The following is a 21,668-nucleotide window of genomic DNA, read 5'->3' on the forward strand; positions in this document are numbered from 1 at the left end:
ATCCCAGGGGCGCAGTTAGTTCGAAGTGTCCCCTGGGATCACGTGGGCCATGGAGAGCCAATCATAGCAGGGAATCTCCATTCATAAATTTGACAGGAAGACCTGTCAAATCTATGAATAGAGATCGGCCCCAAAACCTAACTAAAACTTCAAATAAATATATTTTTTTAAATCACATTTTTTAAATAACTATAAATTACATAAAATAACTATTTTAAACAATAATTTAAATTTTTGAAAAAATTAATTACAGTTTTTAACGGGGCTAAAAATAAACTTACCTTTCTTTAAATTATTTAAAAATAATAAACCTGTGGAAAAAATGTTTTAATTTTACTTAATTCACCGCTTACCTTGTTAAAAGCAGGCCTTGCGCCTGCTTTTTAAATGTACAGCTGCTAGAGACTTACCCTCCCGGAGAAACCTGTAAAAAATCAGAAGTTCCAGGCGTAGGTGCTGCCTCTCCGACGCATGCGTTTGACCTCCGAACTCCTTCCTTCAAGGGAACGGAAGTTCCGGTTTCCAGCGCATGTGCAGTGCATGCACGAAACCGGCACTTTCGTTGGCCCTACATGTGAGTACACAGCGCGTACTCACCCGTGGGGACCCACATTTCTGGCCCAGTTTGTATTCCCTTGAACTTAGATGGTTGCAGGGTGGTTTAACAGAGGTGTTTAAAATGATAAAGGGATTTGATAAGGTAGATACAGAGAAACTAGAAATCAGAACAAAAGAACAGAATCTTAAAGTTAGAGCTAAGCCATTTAGGAGTAAAATCAGGAAGCACTTTTTCACACCAAGGGTAGTGGAAATCTGGAACTCTCTCCCCTAAAAGGCTGTAGATGCTGGGTCAATTCAGATTGTCAAGACTGAGTTTGATAGATTTTTGTTAGGTACGGGTATCAAGGGATTATGGATCAAATCCGGGTAAATAAGGTGTAGGTCAGCCAGCATTACTAAATTCGAACAGTCGAGCATCGTTTTGCTCCAAAGAAAGTATATAAACAGTTTACAAACAGGCTACATTCAACGAGGAAGTCGGGGAACATTCTAAATGGCAATAGTGGCATGAATAAGCTTAAAGAAAATTACTTTCAAATGTACATTAGGATTTGTTTAGACACGTGGCTTTATTTAATGCATAACTTCATCCTGCACTGTATCCATTGCCATTTAATGCTTCCCATATTGTTCCCTTGCATAAGTCGTGTAACCGCACAGCCCTTTCATCAACACAAACACAAACCTACCTTGGAGAATTGTTTCCTGAGGGAGCAGGGGGGAATTAAATGGAAACACCACAAATTTCTTGAGATAAGCTAGTGTACTCAATGAGTTGAATGTTATATGTGACTTTTTTTTCTAATATTAACTTATGCCTGTCACCATTGGCTTCAGAAGGAAACATTTAAAGAGAATCATCGTTAACAGTTCTCTTAAATGGCCATTTCTGCATTTCTTTCCCAGACCAGTATAAACAAAGAGTGTTGATGAAATTCATAGGGAGATTGTCTAAGTTACTCAGTCTGACAAAGCAAGGAAGCTGAATTAACAGCTGAATCTTTCGGGCACTGGGTTGATATCTACTGATGCTTCCACCACTGTGCCCAGTAACTCCAAGCACCAGCAGTGAGGTCGTCGACATCTACCACTGTAATAAAATCAACAGAAAAACAGAAATGGGAGTGTCAGTTGGGGAGGGTGGCACTATTGGTCTCAGTGCTGCAAGGCCAAGGGGAGGGAACGATCAGCCAAGGTTCCTGTTGCTGATCGATACCCGGTTACCCCCTGCTGGAAGGTGCATGTTGTGCAGGTTGGGTGAGGACAGTACTGAGCATGCCTGTGCTGCTTATCTCTGCTCAGCCTGCCAATAGTCACCGTCCAGTTTCACAGATGAAGAATGGGCACCCGTGTGAGGGACTTGGCGACTGATGCCGCCTGCAGTGCCATGCGTCAAATGGAATCCAAAAAGATCTGCACAGACAGCTTGAACGGAAGGACGATTAGTCCCGGTGGTACCAGGATCTGAAAAATGATACTAACCTGTGCACAAAGAGTCATTTGTCCTTGACCCTTTTTTAATAAAAAACATGGGTGGTGTGATGCAGTTGGAGTGGTGAGATGCGCCTGCCCACCCACAACCCCCCATACAGTGAGGTCACCATATCCTCTGTTCTGCTGTTGCGAGGCACTGATTGGGGGCCATGTGCTTCCCTGTTAGAATGTCAGCTGTGGCGCAGTGTCAAGCAAGGCTGTGTCATCGCACCAACGCTCTTCTCGATCTTACTGGCTGCAGTGCTCCATCTCACCCTCAGTAAGCTCCCCGCTGGAGTGGAGCTAACCTACAGAACAAACAGGAAACTGTTCAACCTCTGTCGCCTCCAGCCCAGATCCAAGGTCGTCCCATCCTCTGTCATCGAATTACAGTATGCAGACGGCGCTTGCGTCTGCGCACACTCGGAGGTCGAACTCCAAACCACCGTCAACACCTTCACCGAAGCGCACGAGAGCATGGGCCTTACATTAAACATCCGTAAGACAAAGGTCCTCTGCCAACCTGCCCCCGCCACACAGTACTGGCTCCCGATTATCAAAATCCACGACAAGGCCTTGGACAACATGGACCACTTTCCATACCTCGGGAGCCTACTGCCAACAAGGGCAGACGTCGGTGGCGAAGTCCAACACCCCCTTCAGTGTGCCAGTGCAGCCTTCGGTCGCCTGAGGAAGAGAGTGTTTGAAGACCAGGACCTCAAACCCAGCACCAAGCTCATGGTCTACAGAGCAATAGTGATTCCCACCCACCTGTTTGCTTCAGAGACATGGAACATGTACAGCAGGCACCTCAAAGCACTGGAGAGGTACCACCAACGCTGCCTCCGCAAGATCCTGCAAATCCACTGGCAGGATAGGCGCACCAACGTCAGTGTTCTCACTCAGGCCAACATCCCCAGCATCGAAGCTTTGACCACGCGTAATCAGCTCCGATGGACAAGCCACATCGTCCGCATGCCCGATACGAGACTCCCAAAACAAGCGCTCTACTCGGAGCTCCAACACGGCGGGAGAGCCCCAGGTGGGCAGAGGAAACGCTTCAAGGACACCCTCGAAGCCGCCTTGAAAAAGTGCAACAGCCCCACTGACACCTGGGAATCCCTGGCCCAAGACTGCACAAAGTGGAGGAGAAGCATCCGGGAAGGCGCTGAACACCTCGAGTCTCTTCGCCGGGAGCAAGTGGAAGCCAAGTGCAAGGAGCGCACGTCAACCCAAGCACCCAACCCACCCACCCCTTCAACCATCGTCTGTCCCACCTGTGACAGGGACTGTAGGTCCCACATTGGACTCATCAGTCACCTGAGAACTCATTTTCAGTGTGGAAGCAAGTCATCCTCGGTTCCGAGGGACTGCTTAAGAAGAAGAAGAAGAAGAGTGGATAGCACCCTCGCCTCTGAGTCAGAAGGTTGTGGATTAAAGTTCCACTGCACTCCAAACTTCACTTTCCCTTATTTCTTTTACTGGCTTCCTATACCTTTCTCCCTCTGCCCCCACATGAATGAAAACACATCAAGAAAAGTCTGGCCACAATTAGAATCATAGAATGGTTACAGCACAGAAGGAGGCCATTCAGCCCGTCGAGCCTGTGCCAGCTCTCTGCAAGGGCACTTCAGCTAGTCACACTTTACCGCCCTTTCCCCGTAGCCCTGCATATTTTTTTTCCTTCAGGTACTTATCCAATTCCTTTTTGAAAGCCACAATTGAATCTGCCTCCACCACCCTTTCAGGCAGTACATTTCAGATCCTAACCACTCGCTGAGTAAAAAAGCTTTTCCTCATGTCGCCTTTGGATCTCCTGCCAATTACCTTAATTCTGTGTCCTCTGGTTCTCGACCCTTCTGCCAATGGGAACAGTTTCTCTCTGTTTACTCTGTCCAGGCCCCTCATGATTTTGAACACCTCTATCAAATCGCCTCTCAATCTTCTCTGCTCTAAGGAGAACAACCCCAGCTTCTCCAGTCTATTCACGTAACTGAAGTCCCTCATCCCTGGATTCATTCTAGTAAATCTTTTCTGCACCCTCTCTCAGGCCTTCACATTCTTCCTACAGTGCGGTACCCAGTTGAGGCCGACCAGTGATTTATGCAGGTTCATCATAATTTCCACACTTTTGTACTCTATGCCTCTATTCATGAAGCCCAGGATCCCGTAAGCTTCTTTAACTGCTTTCTCAATCTGCCCTGCCACCTTCAACAATTTGTGCACATATACCCCTAGGTCTTTCTGTTCATGCTCCCCCTTTAGGATTGTACCCTTTAGTTTATATTTCCTCTCTTCATTCTGTCTACCAAAATGTATCACTTTGCACTTTTCTGCGTTAAATTTATACTTGTTCAGATTTGACTGAATAGTAAATACAACACCTGACTGAGACTGGGGTAGTGCAATCATTTGACCTAATTAGGGCCATTTTGGATTTTGAAGTATGGATCCTGGTACCACTGGGAGTAATCATCCTTCAGTTCAAGCTGTCTGTAAAAATCTAGACTGACACACCAGTGCAGTGCTGAGGGAATGCTGCACTGTCGGAGGTGCCGTCTTACGGACGAGACGTTAAATCGAGGCCCCGTCTGCTCTCTCGGTGGCCGTAAAAGATCCCATGGCACTATTTCGAAGAAGAACAGGGGAGTTATCCCCGGTGTCCTGGCCAATATTTATCCCTCAATCAACATAACAAAAACAAATGATCTGGTCATTTTCACTTTGCTGTTTGTAGGAGCTTGCTGTGCGCAAATTGGCTGCCACGTTTCCTACATTACAACAGTGACTAAACTTCAAAAAGTACTTCATTGGATGTAAAGTGCTTTGGGACATCCTGGGGTTGTGAAAGGCGCTATATAAATGCAAGTCTTTCTTTTTCTTTGAGCAGGGGAATATCGGAGGGAGTCACTCCAGCCTGCACTCATGTGCCACTTTTTGGACTGATTTCAGCACAGCATTAGTGGAGGCATAGGAGAAAATTTGTCTGCCCATTTTGGCTGACGACTGCACGAGGTGCTGGGAAACCCAAGAAAGGAGCGAGAAGAAAATACTGTACAAACAGGAGATTGACCCCAATAAAGGGTAAATGTGATCAAATCCAAAATGGCCCTAATTAGGTCAAATGATTGCAGTACCCCATCTCAGTCAGGTATTGTATTTACTAGTCAGTCAAATCTGAATAATATAATTGTGGCCAGACTTTTCTTGATTTTTTTTCATTCTTGTGGGGGCAGAGGGAGAAAGGTATAGGAAGCCAGTAAAAGAAATAAGGGAAAGTGAAGTATGGAGTGCAGTAAAAAGTGTGATTGGGAGGCCCAAATTACATTAAAGTTCACTAATCTCTGCCGTACACCAGTTAACTCTGGCCCTGTATAAACCATTCCCAAGGTCTCACTCATCAATAACCAGTGTGATTGAGATCGAAAGATGATCAGTCAAAAGAGTTCAGTCTAATCCTGGCCTTTCATCGCCATCTGCTGGCTGATACAGTGTCTGCTGGATGAGACCAATCTCTGTATTCACCCTATGATGTGAAGCAGGGACACTCTGATAAATGGTGATCCGTCCATGTTTCATTTTCCTCTTTGAAAAGCCATAAGAAAATAAGAAGTCAAGGACAAGAAACTGCCATTCGGCAGTCAAGCTCGTCTCTCAATCTCCAGGCCCAGCCTCCAACTACATTTTTAAATCCCCTAATATCTCCATCTCTGCTACCTTGCCTAATTGATTATTGCAATCATTTATTCCCCCTTTCCGGTAAAAACATCTTTCGAATATCTATATTCAATTTATTTTTCACTAATTTAAACGTATATCCTCTGGCCCATCCCGCTCACATGAGACATTAAACCAAAGCCCCATCCACCTGTTCAGGTGGACCATGGTACTACTTGAAGAGGAAGTTCTCCTGATGTCCTGGGCCAACATTGCTCCCTCAACTAACACCACCAAAATTAGATTATGTGGTTACTTATCTCACTGCTGTTTGTGGGATCTTGCTATGTGGAAATTAGCTACCGCGTTTGCATACAAAACAGTCGCTACACTTCAAAAGTAATTCACTGGCATTGTAGCGCTTTGGGAAGTCCTGATGATGCAAAATGTGCTATTTACATACAAATTCCTTCTTCTCATCTTTCTACTGGCCTTACTCGGAAGCAGTATTCTGGATTTTCCTTAAGGAAATCCTTGATGAGGGCTTGCTTCAGCTCTCTGGACCTAGTGGCCACATAATTATAGACCAGGCAACCCAGTGATCCACAGTCAAAGTATCAGTTTAAGTGGTGGTTTGGCTGTTGCAATTCCATCATTACCAACCAACCCCCTCTGCTAGTTAAAAATGAATTCAGGGTCATTATAAGTAGATATAAAGGCATTCCCACAACCCAATTTATAAACTAACAGCTTAAATTTGCCGGGATTGTTAGAATTTACCGGGATTGTTTAAATTTGCCTGGGTTGTTTAGACATCACTGCTCAGGACTGTATAACTTGGGCTTCCCTAATCCCACCCTGCAGCCCATCCATTCCCTTTGTATTGTATTGTGTTAAACCTTAATTCCTTTGGAAAGATTACTTTGTGTCTCTCCTTGTCCAGGTCTTGCCAGGTCCTTGCACCAACTGCAGCTTAAACCGCAGATGAACTAAAGCCTCTGCCATTGCTACAGTTCCACCGGCCACCCGGGTGAATGTGAGAGCAGGCGGGAAACAGCCTACACTCCGATTGTCCCTCGATGCTTGTGGTGAGACACCAGCCTCTGCTCAGTGCCTCTCTGCCCACCTGAATATGCCAATGAAGATACACTGGAACTAGCTGAGGACACAGCAATACCCAGCCAGTGGCCGTTCTTCAGTCGGCTATTTCTGCTAAGCTGATCGAAAGCACTGGTTTCTGCATTAATTCTGTGAACTGCTCTGAAACGCAGGGACTCTGGGTGGCATATATCCAGGGGAGAGAAAATGAGTGCCTAAGCATATCCTGAGTAAGTAGGAGAGACAAGTATGCAGCATTTGTAAATTAGCTTGATGGGAAGTAGTCCCCTGAACGTACATACTTAGCCTTCACTTCTCATTTAACACATGCCCCCTTAAGCTTCGGCTGCCTTAAGCAGAAACACATAATCCAGGCTGACACTCCAGTGCAATACTGAGGGAGTGCTGCACTGTCGGAGGTGCCGTCTTTTGGATGAGACGTTTGCTTTCTCATGTGGATGTAAAAGATCCCATGACACTATTTCGAAGATGAGCAGGGAAGTTATCCCTGGTGTCCTGGCCAATATTTATCCCTCAACCAACATCACTAAAAAACAGATTATTTGGTCATTATCACATTGCTGTTTGTGGGACCTTGCTGTGCGCAAATTGGCTGCCATGTTTCCTACATTCCAACAATGACTACAATTCAAAAAGTACTTCATTGGCTGTAAAGCGCTTTGGGGCTTCCTGAGTTTGTGAACAGCGCTATATAAATGCAAGTCTTTCTCTTTCTTTTTCTTTAGGTTATAAATACATTGAGGACAGAATGAAAGATGAAAAAAATAATTAAAATGAATGACCAGGAATCAAGAAGGCCACTAATCCGGCACACTGACCTCTGGAACCAATTCTCTCATCTGTGCTTCCGTCGAGCAAAGCTTCAGGCAACGAACCTTGCAAAATTAGCCTTAAAATATCTGATACAATGTAAATGAGATTGTTGACTCTGGTTCAAAACACAGAGAACCCAGCTGGATTCTTTGCTAAAAAAGTTAATGAAATTATGAGGGAAGTCGTTACAGATGAGAAGACCCTGATCCTGATCACAATCAGTTGTAGTGAAGCAGATGCGATTGACATCAAAATTGGATTTCTGAAGCTGGCAGGAAAGATCTTGGGGGGAATTTTCTGGGGGGGGGTCAGCAGGCAGGATCGGTGGCGGGTTGGGTGGGAAAGTGTTTTTTTTGACAGCAGGTCAGGACCCCGCCGCCACGTGCCTTTCCCAATGCTGGGTCTGTCAGCGCTGAGCAGACCCAGCAGGCAGCGGTGGGTGACCCAATTAAGCTCATTATTGCCTTGTTGACAGATCATTAACAGGCTTTTTTAACATACCTTTTCACTTTAACTTCATGGCCAAGGGAACCACGTGGTTCAGGGACCACGGCTGTCAATCTGAGGCTGGAGTTCAGTGGCCATTGCTCCAGCTGATTCCTTGACAGCTTCAAATGTACAGTAAAAGCTCCCACCTGACAGAGATCACTTTCCTCAGCCACAAGCTGTTCCTCAGTCCATTTCCAGCACAGATTCTGCAGGCTTTCCACTTTCCACTCTCCATCCAGTAACATCTCTTTGGAAGAACTCTCTCACCATTGACAGAATGCTTCTGTTATCTCTACTTCACCTGCCATCTATTCCATCAACATGGGTCCCCTTTATACTGTCTCACCTTGGTCCTCAGAATCCGACCACAAACAGCCCCAACACCAGCAGCACCAACAACAACACCAACCTTCTCCACAATCACCTGATACTGCACAGGACAGAGGGCATCAGCACCTGAGCACATTGCTGCCCAGGAGGCCAGGGATGGCCTCACCATGGCCACATTTACTTCACTTGACGCTGTAGACCCTGGCTGCCACATGATGTGCCAGGTTGGCACTACCCCACACCAACACCATAAAGCATCCCTACAATGACCAAGGTTTTCCTTTTATACTCATCACCATTGCAGGAGGTACCGTTATGTCTCACCATTCACTCCAACTCACTAAGCCACTTCCAAAAGTGCACACAAATCTGTCCAAGAACACAAAGTGTTGAAAATAAAGGTTTCAATGCTTGACACCACATTAAGAGAAACTTTACATGAACATTGGATAAAACATCCAAGTGGCTACCCTTGTGTGTTGTTAGTTGGTATGATTGGAATAGGATGAGGGCGAGTGTGAGGAGTGGCTAGTGAGATAGGGATGTGATAATGTAGATAGAGAGAGAGGGATGGGTGGAGGTGCAAGGTAAGTTGGTGTGAGTAAGGGTATACAGGGATAAGGTACGGAAGGCAGAGTGATGGGAATGTGATAAGTGGCACAGCAGGATGAGGTTGAGTGTGGCTTTGTACTAATGTTTTGTGATTTACTGAGATCATTGAAAGGTTTGCACCACTGTAGCCTGGTCCTCCTGATGACATCCCTGTTTGTGACCTCCTGTGCAATGTGCAACCAGGCTGTCTTGGTCTCCTGGGGAGGTCTCTTCTGCCCATCAGAAAGGAAAAGGACCTCCCTGGGTGCTGTGGCTCCCTCCATAAGCATATGGAGGGTGTCATGGGAGAGCCTGGGTGCAACCCTGTGCCTTTGTGCAGTCATTGTCAGTGTTTGCTGCACTTCAATACTGCAGAACACTGACAGCACAAATGTCAAAATAAAATTGGTATGGTCCCTTTAAGGAAACCGGCTGATGACGCGCCATGAAATGACGTCACCAGACCCGCTTCCTCTAATTAACAGGGGAAATGCGCTGGGCAGGCTTAACAAGCCCAATCTAGGGAAAATCATTCCACAGAGTGGGATGGAGCCAACAGCGGGGTCGGGACCCGCCACCAACGTCGCCCACCACAGGCCCGCCGAGGTGAGCAAAATCGTTCAGGAGATGACATGGCTGCCGCAGCGGGGGGCTGGGGTGGGGGCGGGGGGGGGGGAGGCTCGGAAGTATCTAGTAATGATGCTCCTGACATCATGAGTGTGGGGCAGGTTTGATGGGCCAACTAGTATTTTCCTGTTCATCATTTTCATATGTCCCCAGACAATCTGCTTCAGAATGCCACGTACACTGCTGTCATTCAGCAGTCACAGTTCGGGGGGAGGGGGGGGGCTGCCTCTGCTATGGAATCTTGTTGAACTCTGAGCTCCAGAACCCTCAGAACCTCTGACTGTTGCAATTTGAATTTTTCTTCCATCTGATTTTGTCTTAAAAAGATTTAATTTCTGAGGAAATGGCAAAAAATCTGCCATCCATCTCAAGGGAGAGAAAAGTAAGAGCTATTTTCTCTTTTCTGCTTGATTTAGTGGTGGTGAACATTTTAATCACAACTGATTGTGTAGCACAGAGTAACCGTAAGGAGCTCTGATGTGCTGCGTCAACTGCCGGCTAGAGTTTCCTGTGTTAAACGGATGATGGTGAATTCTTCTGCAGGTCAGCTTCTCAAATAACTCGCACACCACTATCCTGTGATGTCCTTTATCATGGCCCAATATCCCATGTCACACCCAATGACCCATAAGGCCCAGTGATGCAGTTCGATACTTTCTCAGGTCCTGTATCAAAGCCCCATTAGTCCATGATTAGGTCCAGTCCATTTGATTTCTCAACACGTCCCTCATCGAGCTCCTGACTGCCACCCTTCTCAATCCTCGATTTCAAACATCATCATTCTTGTCCTCAATTCCCCAATTCCCTCCTAGGCCACGTCCTATCTGATTGACCTTCTTCTGCAATGTTTCCCACCCACAACCTCGGCTCGTCCGACTCTGGATTACTACTCACACCTTGTTTGCTTTATTCCACAATCGGAGGCTGTTGTTTAAGTCATGACGTTCCTGCTTTCTGGAATTCTCTATCTGACACTTCAGTGCAGCACTGCACTGGATGCGACATTAAACGGAGGCTCTGTCTGCCCTCTCAGGTGAACATAAAAGATCCCATGGCATTATGTTGAAGATGAGCAGAAGGGATCTCCCTGGTGTCCTGGCCAACAGTTATCCCCCAGCCAACATCACTAAACCGGAAGCTTAGGAACAGCACCTCAGCTTTCGATTAGGCACTTTACAACTTTCCGAACTCAACATCGAGCGCAACAATTTCAGATCACTGCTCCCATTTTTTCAGAGAGCAGTTGCTGGTAATGGTTCTGCTGTTGCCATTCACAGCTCCTCTGGACACATCTTTTATTTCTTTATTGTCCCATTTTTACCCCCTTTTGCCTTGCACCATCATTCCTTTTCTCATTTAATCTCTCCTACCTTCCATCCTATCACAGACCTTCCCTTTTGTTCATTCCTCACCTCCCCCCTTTCCCTGCCCCTGTTCCTGCTTAAAAGCTGTTCACCTCTAACATTTTCCTGTTCTGATGAAAGGTCACCGACCTGAAACGTTAACTCTGTTTCTCTCTCCACAGATGGTGTCTGACCTGCTGAGTATTTCCAGCATTTTCTGGTTTTATTTCAGATTTCCAGTGTCCCCGGTATTTTGCTTTTGTGTCATTAGAACAGATTATCTGGTCATTATCACATCGCTGTTTGTGGGATCTTGCTGTGCGCAAAATTGGCTGTCATGTTTCCCACATTAAAACAGTGACTACACTTCAAAAGCACTTCGTTGGCTGTAAAGCGCTTTGGGACATTGTGGGGTTGTGAAAGTGGATATATAAATGCAAGTCTTTCTTTACTGAAATCACTTTGCCTTGCTACCTCTTTCTCTACATTCATAAGCCTCCTAAAATTCCTCCATTTCCCTGTTTAGTGCCCACCTCTCCCCCTTGTGTGTTATTTTACATGAAGACTGCAGCATGTAAGTTACTGTTATTGTTCACTGGCACCAGTTGCCGGACAATAATTGACAACGTCCCACATATATTGTTCTGATGCACAGTTAGCACTGAAGCCATAGATACTGAAGGATTGACAACAACCAGTTGATAGCTTCCATTGTGGACTGGTGCCTAGTATGAGGATTCAGTGGCTGTGTACATGTGCCCCTTCATAAAAACAAAAGCATTTTTAGAAACAGGAAAAGGCTTTTAAGCCCAAACAAGCTTGTTCATTTTGATAGGTCAAACTCACGTGCCCACCTTCTCACCATATCCCTCAATTCCTCCTTTCTCCAAAGATAGATCTAATTGCCTCTGGGACCTATTGCTACTGTCCAATTCTTTGACCTTCTCAGGTAACTTATTCCACAACTCTTATTACCTGTTTCACCTCACTTACCTTCTTACCCCTGACTTCTGAAGTTTTAACTTGCATGTCTGGTTTTTAAATCCTTTGCCGTAGTTAATGATTTGCCAGGATCAACCTTGTTAATTCCCTTCGTAATCTTGGGAACTTGAATTAGATCACCTTGCAGTCCCCTCTTTTCCAATGAATGCAGGCACTGTCTTCTTAACCTTTCCTCATGATCCAAGGTGTATTTACACTTAGACCAGTAGGTGCAGTTTGGGCTCCAGCCAGCCAGGCACTGATGCGATCAATGCCTACATTCCCGAACTGATGATGATATCCACCCTCCCTTCAGCGCACCGCGTGACTGACATGGCATGGCTCTGTCTGTGTGAAATTGCAGGTACTTCATTTTGTTATGTTGATTGCTCTCTTTAGATTAACATCCTGAGCAACATTCTCTCGCAGGCCCCTCCTGGCGAGTTCAGCGAAGTCGTCAATGGTGAGTATCCATCACTGTTACAATCTGCAGAGGTCTACACCAGCACACTCTAGCATGCAACAAAACTGGCGATTTTATTTTTGAATAGCATGGGAAATTTTGATGGGAAGGTTAATGCCGGATATAAAATTCTAGATCATTGACAGGGAATAAAGACACACGGGGTTTACTCTCTTTTACCAAGCCACAACTCCTCAGTTTCCAACTCTCTAAACCACAAGTCTATAGTTAAAGAGGAAGAATGACTGGGGAAGTCCTGTAGATCCAAAGTACTCCTCCTTTTGTAGAAGAAAATTACTCTCTTAACAGATGTTTTAAAAAAATGACCCCTGTCGCTGGAGTCTGACAATGATATGGTGAGAGTCAAGATCTCTGTCAGCTGACCTCACTGGGATTTGGAATTACATTTGGAATTACCTCTCCTGGTCCCTCAATACCTCCTCTCTGGTGAAGAAGGCTCAGCAGCGCCTATATTTCCTAAGGAGGCTGAAGGGATGTAACCTGTCACCCCTGATCCTCTCTAACTTTTACCGCTGCACAATAGAGAGCATCCTGACGAACTGTATCACAGTATGGTATGGCAGCTGTAGCTACTATGACCGGAAAGCCCTGCAGCGGGTAGTCAAAACTGCCCAACGCATTACCGGCACCCGGCTACCGACCATAGAGTACATATACCAGAAACGCTGTCTACGGAGGTCACGGTCCATCATCAAAGACCCTACCCACCCCAGCCACAGTCTGTTCGCCCTCCTGCCATCTGGGAGACGCTACAGATGCATTCGCACCCGTACGGCCAGATTTAGGAACAGCTTCTTTCCCAGGGCTGTCATCCTACTGAACTCCACAAATAAACTCTAAAGCCTGCACATCTGCCAATGCACTTTATTATGGTTATGTTTATGTTAATGTATTACAAGCCAAATGTATGTTGAATGTTTAAATGTCTTAATCTAAATGTACACTCTCGGGAGCCGCAAGCCTACATTTCGTTGTACTGCACTTGTGCACTAACAATGACAATAAAAGTTGATTTGATTTGATTTGATAACTTCACAGACAGCAATCTGTTATTGGGAGTGAACTTTCTTCACAACTATTTTTCCTACCAGTTTGGAGCCAGGGTTCTGTTCCCATTCAGGATGCTGTGGATGCAGGACCTAAATACAGACTGAGTTTGGGCTCCAGGATCCGTGGCTATTTTTGTCAGTGAATTGCTGCCTCGTATATATATTATAAAACGTCAAATTCACCAATCCTGGGCTCCTGGTGGGGGAGCCAGCACTAAAGGGAGCAGAGGCCAGAGAATTTGCAACATAGTAAGTGTCCTGATGAAAAGAACAACATTTAAACAATGGCCCAAAATTTGCGGTCGGAGGCTTCCCGCGGGCGGATGCCTCCAACCTGTAATAAATCTACGAGTTTACCAGGTGGTCCGGGAGGTACGGAGATTCGTGCTACTGGGCCTCTCTGGGTACCCGCGGGCAGAGGCCCACGTATTCCAGGGACGCAGGTGGTTCGCAAGCGCCGCTGGGATCAAGTGGGCCGGCCCAACCAATAAAAGGGAATCCCCATTCATACTTATGGGAGTTCTGTACGTACGGAATCCCCATAAGTATGAATGGGGGTCACTTAAAAAATACACGAACACATGAAATAAATAAAAAAATTAGATATTTAAAATTAATTAAAATGTCATTTAATTAAATATTTTAAACAAAAGTTTAATTTTTTTAACGGGGCTAAAAATAAACTTACCTTATTGGACAAGGTTTTTAATGTATAAATGAGTGATAAAATTTTATTTTTCTATTTTTTAAAACTCTTATGCTGGTAAAAGCAGGACTTACGCTCGCTTTTACCAGGTGTAAGAATTTCACGGCCATTCAGCGGGCAGAAGTTGGGCAAATCACGCAACTCTCCACCCGCAGAGGCCCTTCTCCCGGGGATGCGGATGATCTGTCAAGAAGATTTCAGCCTTATGCCTAAACCCGGAACTTGTGTGGCCCCTATGGGCACGTGTGCACCTCGTACGGACCCGAGGGGGTTGCAAAATACGGCCCGTTGTCATTTCACCTCATAGCCCTGGGTTTTAATGCAGCTCAAACTGGTGAGAAAAGTCTCAACTCTCTGCTGGCATTAAGAGGGAAATTTTAACCTTCACCGCCTGGACAGTAATAGAATCATAGAATAGTACAACACAGAAGGAGGCTATTCAGCCCATCGAGTCTGCACCAGCTCTTTCGAAGAGCAATTCAGTTAGTCCCACTCCCCTGCTCTTTCCCCGCATCCCTGCAAATTTTTCTCCTTCAAGTATTTATCCAATTCCCTTTTGAAGGCTACTATTGAATCTGTATCCACCACCCTACCAGGCAGTGCATTCCAAATCCTAACCACTCGTCTGGCAGAGGGGTGAAAATCAGATGGGTTCTACGACAGGCCAGGGATCAGCTCAGCCAGAATACCAGCCGGGCGGTGAAGGTGAAAATTACACCCTGAGTGATTAGGTAGTCTCAACCACTCAAGTGTCAGTCTCACTCAGAGATAGCTGGTGTGGGAAATGGTTCTGTCCCACTTGCCTAAACGGGGGAGTTGCCTCTTTGGTCCTTTTCTCATTTGTTTGATGCAATGACACGACGTACAACAAAATATCACTGAATCCTTTGCGTCTGACATTGTCCTGATGAAAAATATGCCAACTGATCGGCTGGTGTCCTTCTTTTAAGATACAATTTTTTGAGCAGAGTAGGAGGAGCTTTACAGTACATCGGGCCTGTGTTGTACATGAGCTAAGAGTGCTTAATTGTGACAATTGGTGTAAAAATTGAAGATTGTTTAATTCACCCACATCGATAGCCATCATATCGATGAGCACAATAATCACTACCCCCCACTCCAAAATAAATGTTAATTTTCAAAAAAATGGACAATACTCAATTGAGTATGATGCAGTGCAAATACTGAGTCAATCTGATGTCTATCAGTGAAGTCACCTCCTTTTATATTCAGGGGATAGTGGCTGCTTGTGTGATTGCCTGAAGCTGGCACTACAGCAGGAAACAGAACTGACTTCACTCTGGAGTCTGTCTCCAAATTCTTCTTAAATGCTGGCAAAGGCATCACAATGTACCTGTTCTACAGTCCATTCTGTTTCCTCACAGGTCCATTCCCAGGGGTCCAAGCGGTGTTTTGGTATAAACCCTGACATTGAATTCTCCCACTGGTGCCAGTGAATAGGGTCTACCTTTAGGATTAAGTTCAGGCCTGGGCCGCTTGTGCGAACGTAGACACGTTACTTGCTATAGTTTAGCAACTCTTCTCTTGGTTCTTGCAGATATGCGGGGTTTGCTAAATGACGATGAGCTGATATGTGAGAACATAGAACGGTGAGCATGAGCTAGAATGAAACATACTTCCGATACTTTATGTTGTTTATGTACTTGTCTTGCCTAGTCTACCTTTAGAACTATATTAAAAAAAACAAGGACGCAAGAAATAGATTTCAGAGATTGAATAGTATATCCAAAGTAATTTATCCCCCTTTAATTTGCACATGTTGATGTAAGAATGTATAGATTACTTTCCAAGAATATCACAGCTGCAATGTCATATGATCCGTATTTCACTTCTGACATAATCCAATTGTCCATCCTTGTCAAAAGCCTCCTCGCCTAACTGGAACAAGCATTCAAACAGATTTGGGATTTGGACTAATTACACCAATTTAGCAAATGGCAATCCATTACTGAATTAACATCCCCAGACTGCCAGATAACTTACACTCATCAGGCAGCCCCTCTATGTAAACCTTCTGGATCACCTTTGAAGTGTAGGAAGCCGTGCATCTGACAGATACCTCCCTAGAGAAGGAAATTGATAACCTTAATTACCTGGTCATTAGACTGGCAGGGAAATCAGTTGCATACCTGCAGTTCTCTGAGGAGCAGTGCATAAGGAGGCTGCGCTTCTCCAGGCAGCCGGCCACAGAGTTGTGTCGTCTCCTGCAACAAGACCTGCAACCCAAGTGGCCACAGCTGGCACAGCACTGCCTGCTGCAGTCAAGGTCACTGCAGACCTCAACTTCTTTGTCTCTGGCTCCCTCCAGGCAAGCATAAGGGATATCAAGCAACATCAGTCAGTCTGCAGTCTGTGCTTGCATTAAGCAGGTGACTGATGCTTTGTTTACTGGAGCAAGCACTTTCACAATTTTCACCATGGATATCCGGAAGCAGCAGGATAGAGCTCTGGGATTTGCATGGGATGCAGGCTTCTCCTTACTGACTGCACCTACGTCACCCTGTGGGCTCCTGCAGACGAGCTTTCTGTCTTCATCAAGCACAACGGCTTCCACTCCATTCACATATAGCTGGAGTGCGATCACCAGCAGTGCATCAGGCAGGTAAGTGCCCAATTTCCTGGCAACTGCCATGACGCTTTTATCTTGCAGCAATCCTCCATTTCGCCCCACTCTTTGCCCCCGCACAGCAAGTGAGAAGCTGGTTGCTTGGGGATAAGGGCTATCCCCTGCACACCTGGCTCATGGTTCCTCTTAGGAATCCATGCTCAGCAGCCTAACAACACTACTGTCAAATTCATGGCTCAACCAGAGTCCTCACTGAGCAGACCATTGGAGTCCTCAAGCAATGATTCCAATGCCTGGAGAAGTCTAGTGTTTTCCTGTAAAATAGCCCAGAGAAAGAGTCCAGTATGATTGTGGTGTGCTGTATGCTGCATTGTTTTGCTCTGCAATGAAGACAACACATGGCGCCACCATTAGAATAGGGCCTTCAGCACAATGAGGGAGATAACACTGATGACATAGAGGATAACAAGGGAGCAGGAGGGCTTTAACACTTGCCTACAGCCAGGGCTCTTCGGCAGCAGCTCATTGAAAGCACTTCAGCTGAACATTCCTGGCTCCCTTCCATTAACAGTCATGCCCAACATCTGTCCCAGTCCTTCACAACCTCAAATAAATTGCATCCATCCAAAGATCAACATTGATATTCATGTCATCTAACATTGCAGAGTCACCAGCTGCTACAGGAACACACTGTGCACGCAGAGATTTCAAAAAAGATTATCATTTTCATGTCTTATACAAAGACCTAACACTAATTATCACCCTGGTGTGAGCCCCTAGTGCCTGTCTTGAGTGTGTTGTGTTCATAAATAAATAGACGTTTTCATTATGAACAGCTAGCTTGAGCTAGTCATTTATTCAGCCATGTGGACTAGTGTACAGGCATCCATCTTGACTAGTGCCTTGTGGGTAGCCCACACTAAACATACAGCTGCACCTAGTGTACCATTCCAGAATGACATGTTACTGATCATTACATCCCCCTTCCTTAGAGGTTAAACAAAATCAATATCAATCAATCATAATGACATAAACATCTTCACAACAGTCAACACATTTTCAAAGCTTTACTTTATGAACTCTAAGCTTTTCATTCCTTTATTATAGTTTTCTTTGTACTCAAAGATTAAGTCTATCGGGCTTTTTTACTTCACGTGTGGATCTTCTCAGCACAGGTAAGTCAGTTCGGGGGAGAGCAGCAGCGGAGGAGGAGCCCGGCTTAAAAACCGGCGCCAAGGCAGAGGCCCGACCAGTTCGGGGGAGAGCAGCAGCGGAGGAGGAGCCCGGCTTAAAAACCGGCGCCAAGGCAGAGGCCCGACCAGTTCGGGGGAGAGCAGCAGCGGAGGAGGAGCCCAGCTTAAAAACCGGCGCCAAGGCAGAGGCATACCAAATCAACAGCAGGAGAGGTAAAAAGTAATCAGTGTGTGACGTCACTAGGGAGCAGGTAAGTGATTGGTTGGTGAGTATTTCTCTCTTTTCAATACAAGCTTGACTTCTGTGGTGTTAAATTTCTAGGGTCTCTGGCGTAGTGGGGACAGTTGGTAAATAAAGCGCCCGAGAGTATACCTGTAACTGGGGTATTGAATAAATTTTTTAATTAATTAAAGGAGTAAGTCATGGCAGGAGAGCTCAGACCCGTGTTCTGCTCCTCTTGCTCCATGTGGGAAATCAGGGACGCTGCCAGTGTCCCTGGCGACCATGTGTGCAGGAAATGCATCCAGCTGCAGCTACTTGCAGACCGCATTGCGGCGCTCGAGCTGCGGGTGGATGAATTTTGGAGCATGCGCGATGCTGAGAGGCTTGTGGATAGCACGTTTAGCGAGTTGTTCACGCCTCAGGGTAGGGCAGCACAGGGGGTGACCATCAGGCGGAGCAACAAAGGCAGGCAGGTAGTGCAGGGAACCCCTGCGGACATCCCCCTTTCAAACAAGTATACCGCTTTGGATACTGTTGAGGGGGATGACTCACCAGGGGAAGGCAGCAGCAGCCAACTTCCTGGCACTGGGGGTGCTCCTGCTGCCCAGGAAGGGGGGGAAAAGAGTGGGAGAGCAATAGTGGTAGGGGATTCTATAGTAAGGGGAACAGATAGGCGTTTCTGTGGCCGTAGACGTGAATCCAGGATGGTTTGTTGCCTCCCTGGTGCCAGGGTCAAGGATGTCACTGAGCGGCTGCAGGGCATTCTGGAGGGGGAGGGTGAACAGCCAGTGGTCGTGGTCCACATTGGTACCAACGACATAGGTAAAAAGAGGGATGAGGTCCTGCATCAAGAATTTAGGGAGCTAGGTAACAGATTAAAGAGCAGGACCTCAAAGGTTGTAATCTCTGGATTACTCCCAGTGCCACGTGCTAGTAAGTATAGGAATGGGAGGATAGAGCAGATGAATGCGTGGCTAAAGAGTTGGTGTAGGGGGGAGGGTTTTACTTTCCTGGATCACTGGGCCTGCTTCTGGGAAAGGTGGGGCTTGTACAAGTCGGACGGGTTGCACCTGAACCAGAGCGGGACAAATATCCTTGCGGGGAGGTTTGCTAGCACTGTTAGGGGGGGGTTTAAACTAACTTGGCAGGGGGATGGGATACAGAGGGGAGCTGAAATAGGGGGGGGATGTGCTGCCAATTATAGAGAAAGAAACAAGTCAGCTTGGTAGACAGGGCAAATATATAAGGGCAAGGCTGGATGGCATCTATTTTAATGCAAGGAGTCTTGCAAATAAGGTGGATGAACTGAAGGTGTTGATAAACACATGGGAGTATGATATTGTTGCTATCACGGAGACATGGTTGAGGGAAGGGCAAGACTGGCAGCTCAATATTCCGGGGTACAGAATCTTCAGGCGAGACAGAGGGGGAGGTATAAGAGGAGGGGGTGTCGCAATATTAATTAAGGAGTCAATTACTGCAGTAAGGAGGGATGATATATTAGCAGGGTCCTCTAATGAGGCCATATGGGTGGAGCTTAAAAACAAAAAGGGGGCAAGCACTTTGCTGGGAGTGTACTATAGGCCTCCAAACAGTCAGGGGGAGATAGAGGAACAGATATGTAGGCAAATCTCAGAGAAATGTGCAAATAATAGGGTAATAATAATGGGGGATTTCAACTTCCCCAATATTAACTGGGATAGTCAGAGTGTGAAAGGCTCAGAGGGTGTAGAATTCTTAAAGTGCATCCAGGAGAGCTTTTTGGGCCAGCATGTAGAAAGTCCTACAAGAGAGGGGGCGGTACTGGACCTAATTCTAGGGAATGTGGCCGGCCAAGTGGAAAAAGTGCTAGTAGGTGAGCACTTTGGTGATAGTGGCCATAATATGGTAAGATTTAAGGTGGTCATAGAAAAGGACAGGGATGGGCCGGAAATAAAGGTTCTAAATTGGGGGAAGGCCGATTTTAATAGGATAAGGCAGGATCTGGCCAAAATGGACTGGGATCAGCTACTTGTAGGAAAATCCGCATCAGAGCAATGGGAGGCTTTCAGAAGGGAGATTGAGATCATACAATGGCAACATGTTCCCGTAAAGGTCAAGGGTGGTTCCAAAAACCACAGGGAACCTTGGATGTCAGGGGATGTACGAGAATGGATTAGGAAAAAAAGGAGGGCTTTTGGTAGATACAAAAGGCTAAAGACAGAGGAAGCCCTAGAGGAGTACAAAAAGTGCAGGGGGATACTTAAAAAAGAAATTAGGAGATCAAGGAGGGGCCATGAAATAACACTGGCGAGCAAAATAAAGGAAAATCCGAAGATGTTTTATAAGTATATTAAGGGTAAGAGGATAACTAGGGAAAAAATAGGGCCCATTAGGGACAAAAGTGGCAATCTGTGTGTGGAGCCGGAAGATGTAGATGGAGTTCTAAATGAATTTTTTGCATCTGTTTTCACTATGGAGAAGGACGATGTAGACATAGAAATAGGGCGGCGGGACTGTGATATGCTCGAACATATTAACATCGAGAGGGAGGAGGTATTGGCGGTTTTAGCTGGCCTAAAAATGGATAAATCCCCAGGCCCGGATGAAATGTATCCCAGGCTGCTGTGTGAGGCAAAGGAGGAGATTGCGGGGGCTCTAACGCATATATTCAGGACCTCTCTGGCCACAGGGGATGTGCCAGAGGACTGGAGAACCGCTAATGTAGTACCATTATTCAAGAAGGGTAGTAGGGAAAAACCGGGGAACTACAGGCCAGTGAGCCTAACATCAGTGGTAGGAAAATTATTGGAAAAAATCCTGAGGGACAAAATTTGTCTCCACTTGGAGAGGCAAGGATTAATCAGGGATAGTCAACATGGCTTTGTCAAGGGAAGATCATGTCTGACTAATTTGATTGAATTTTTTGAGGGGGTGACTAGGTGTGTGGATGAGGGTAACGCAGTGGATGTGGTATACATGGATTTCAGTAAGGCCTTCGATAAAGTCCCGCACAGGAGACTGGTCAAGAAGGTAAGAGCCCATGGAATCCAGGGTGCCTTGGCACATTGGATACAAAACTGGCTTAGTGGCAGAAGGCAGAGGGTGATGGTCGAAGGTTGTTTTTGTGACTGGAAGCCTGTGGCCAGTGGGGTACCACAGGGATCGGTGCTGGGTCCCTTGCTGTTTGTGGTCTACATTAATGACTTGGATATGAATGTAAAGGGTATGATCAGTAAGTTCGCGGATGATACAAAAATTGGTAGGGTGGTAAATAGCGAGGAGGGTAGCCTCAGTCTGCAGGACGATATAGATGGGTTGGTCAGATGGGCGGAACAGTGGCAAATGGAATTTAACCCGGAAAAGTGCGAGGTGATGCACTTTGGGGGGACTAACAAGGCAAAGGAATACACAATGAATGGAAAGACCCTAGGCAAGACGGAGGGTCAGAGGGATCTGGGTG

At 46.1% G+C, this 21,668-nt stretch overlaps 1 protein-coding gene across 2 annotated transcripts in view; it reads left to right on the forward strand.

The window, feature by feature from the left end:
* The first annotated feature begins 9,920 nt into the window (after nt 1-9,920).
* Nucleotides 9,921-21,668, forward strand: part of LOC147110958 (F-actin-capping protein subunit alpha-2-like) — a 45,502-nt gene continuing 33,754 nt past the window's right edge. The window contains exons 1-3 of one of the 2 annotated variants that reach the window (XM_086001383.1): nt 9,921-10,042; nt 12,384-12,447; nt 15,782-15,833. In XM_086001383.1, the coding sequence (XP_085857509.1) occupies nt 10,004-10,042; nt 12,384-12,447; nt 15,782-15,833 (155 nt within the window). In that variant the 5' untranslated portion in view covers nt 9,921-10,003. Of the gene's footprint in view, nt 10,043-10,106; nt 10,204-12,383; nt 12,448-15,781; nt 15,834-21,668 lie in introns of those variants that run through there. The other variant, XM_086001385.1, reaches the window with a different exon arrangement.

The sequence above is a fragment of the Somniosus microcephalus genome, chromosome 11 (assembly GCF_052327205.1).
Source record: "Somniosus microcephalus isolate GS21.2 chromosome 11, FLI_Smic_1.0, whole genome shotgun sequence".
Taxonomy (NCBI): Eukaryota; Metazoa; Chordata; class Chondrichthyes; order Squaliformes; family Somniosidae; genus Somniosus; species Somniosus microcephalus.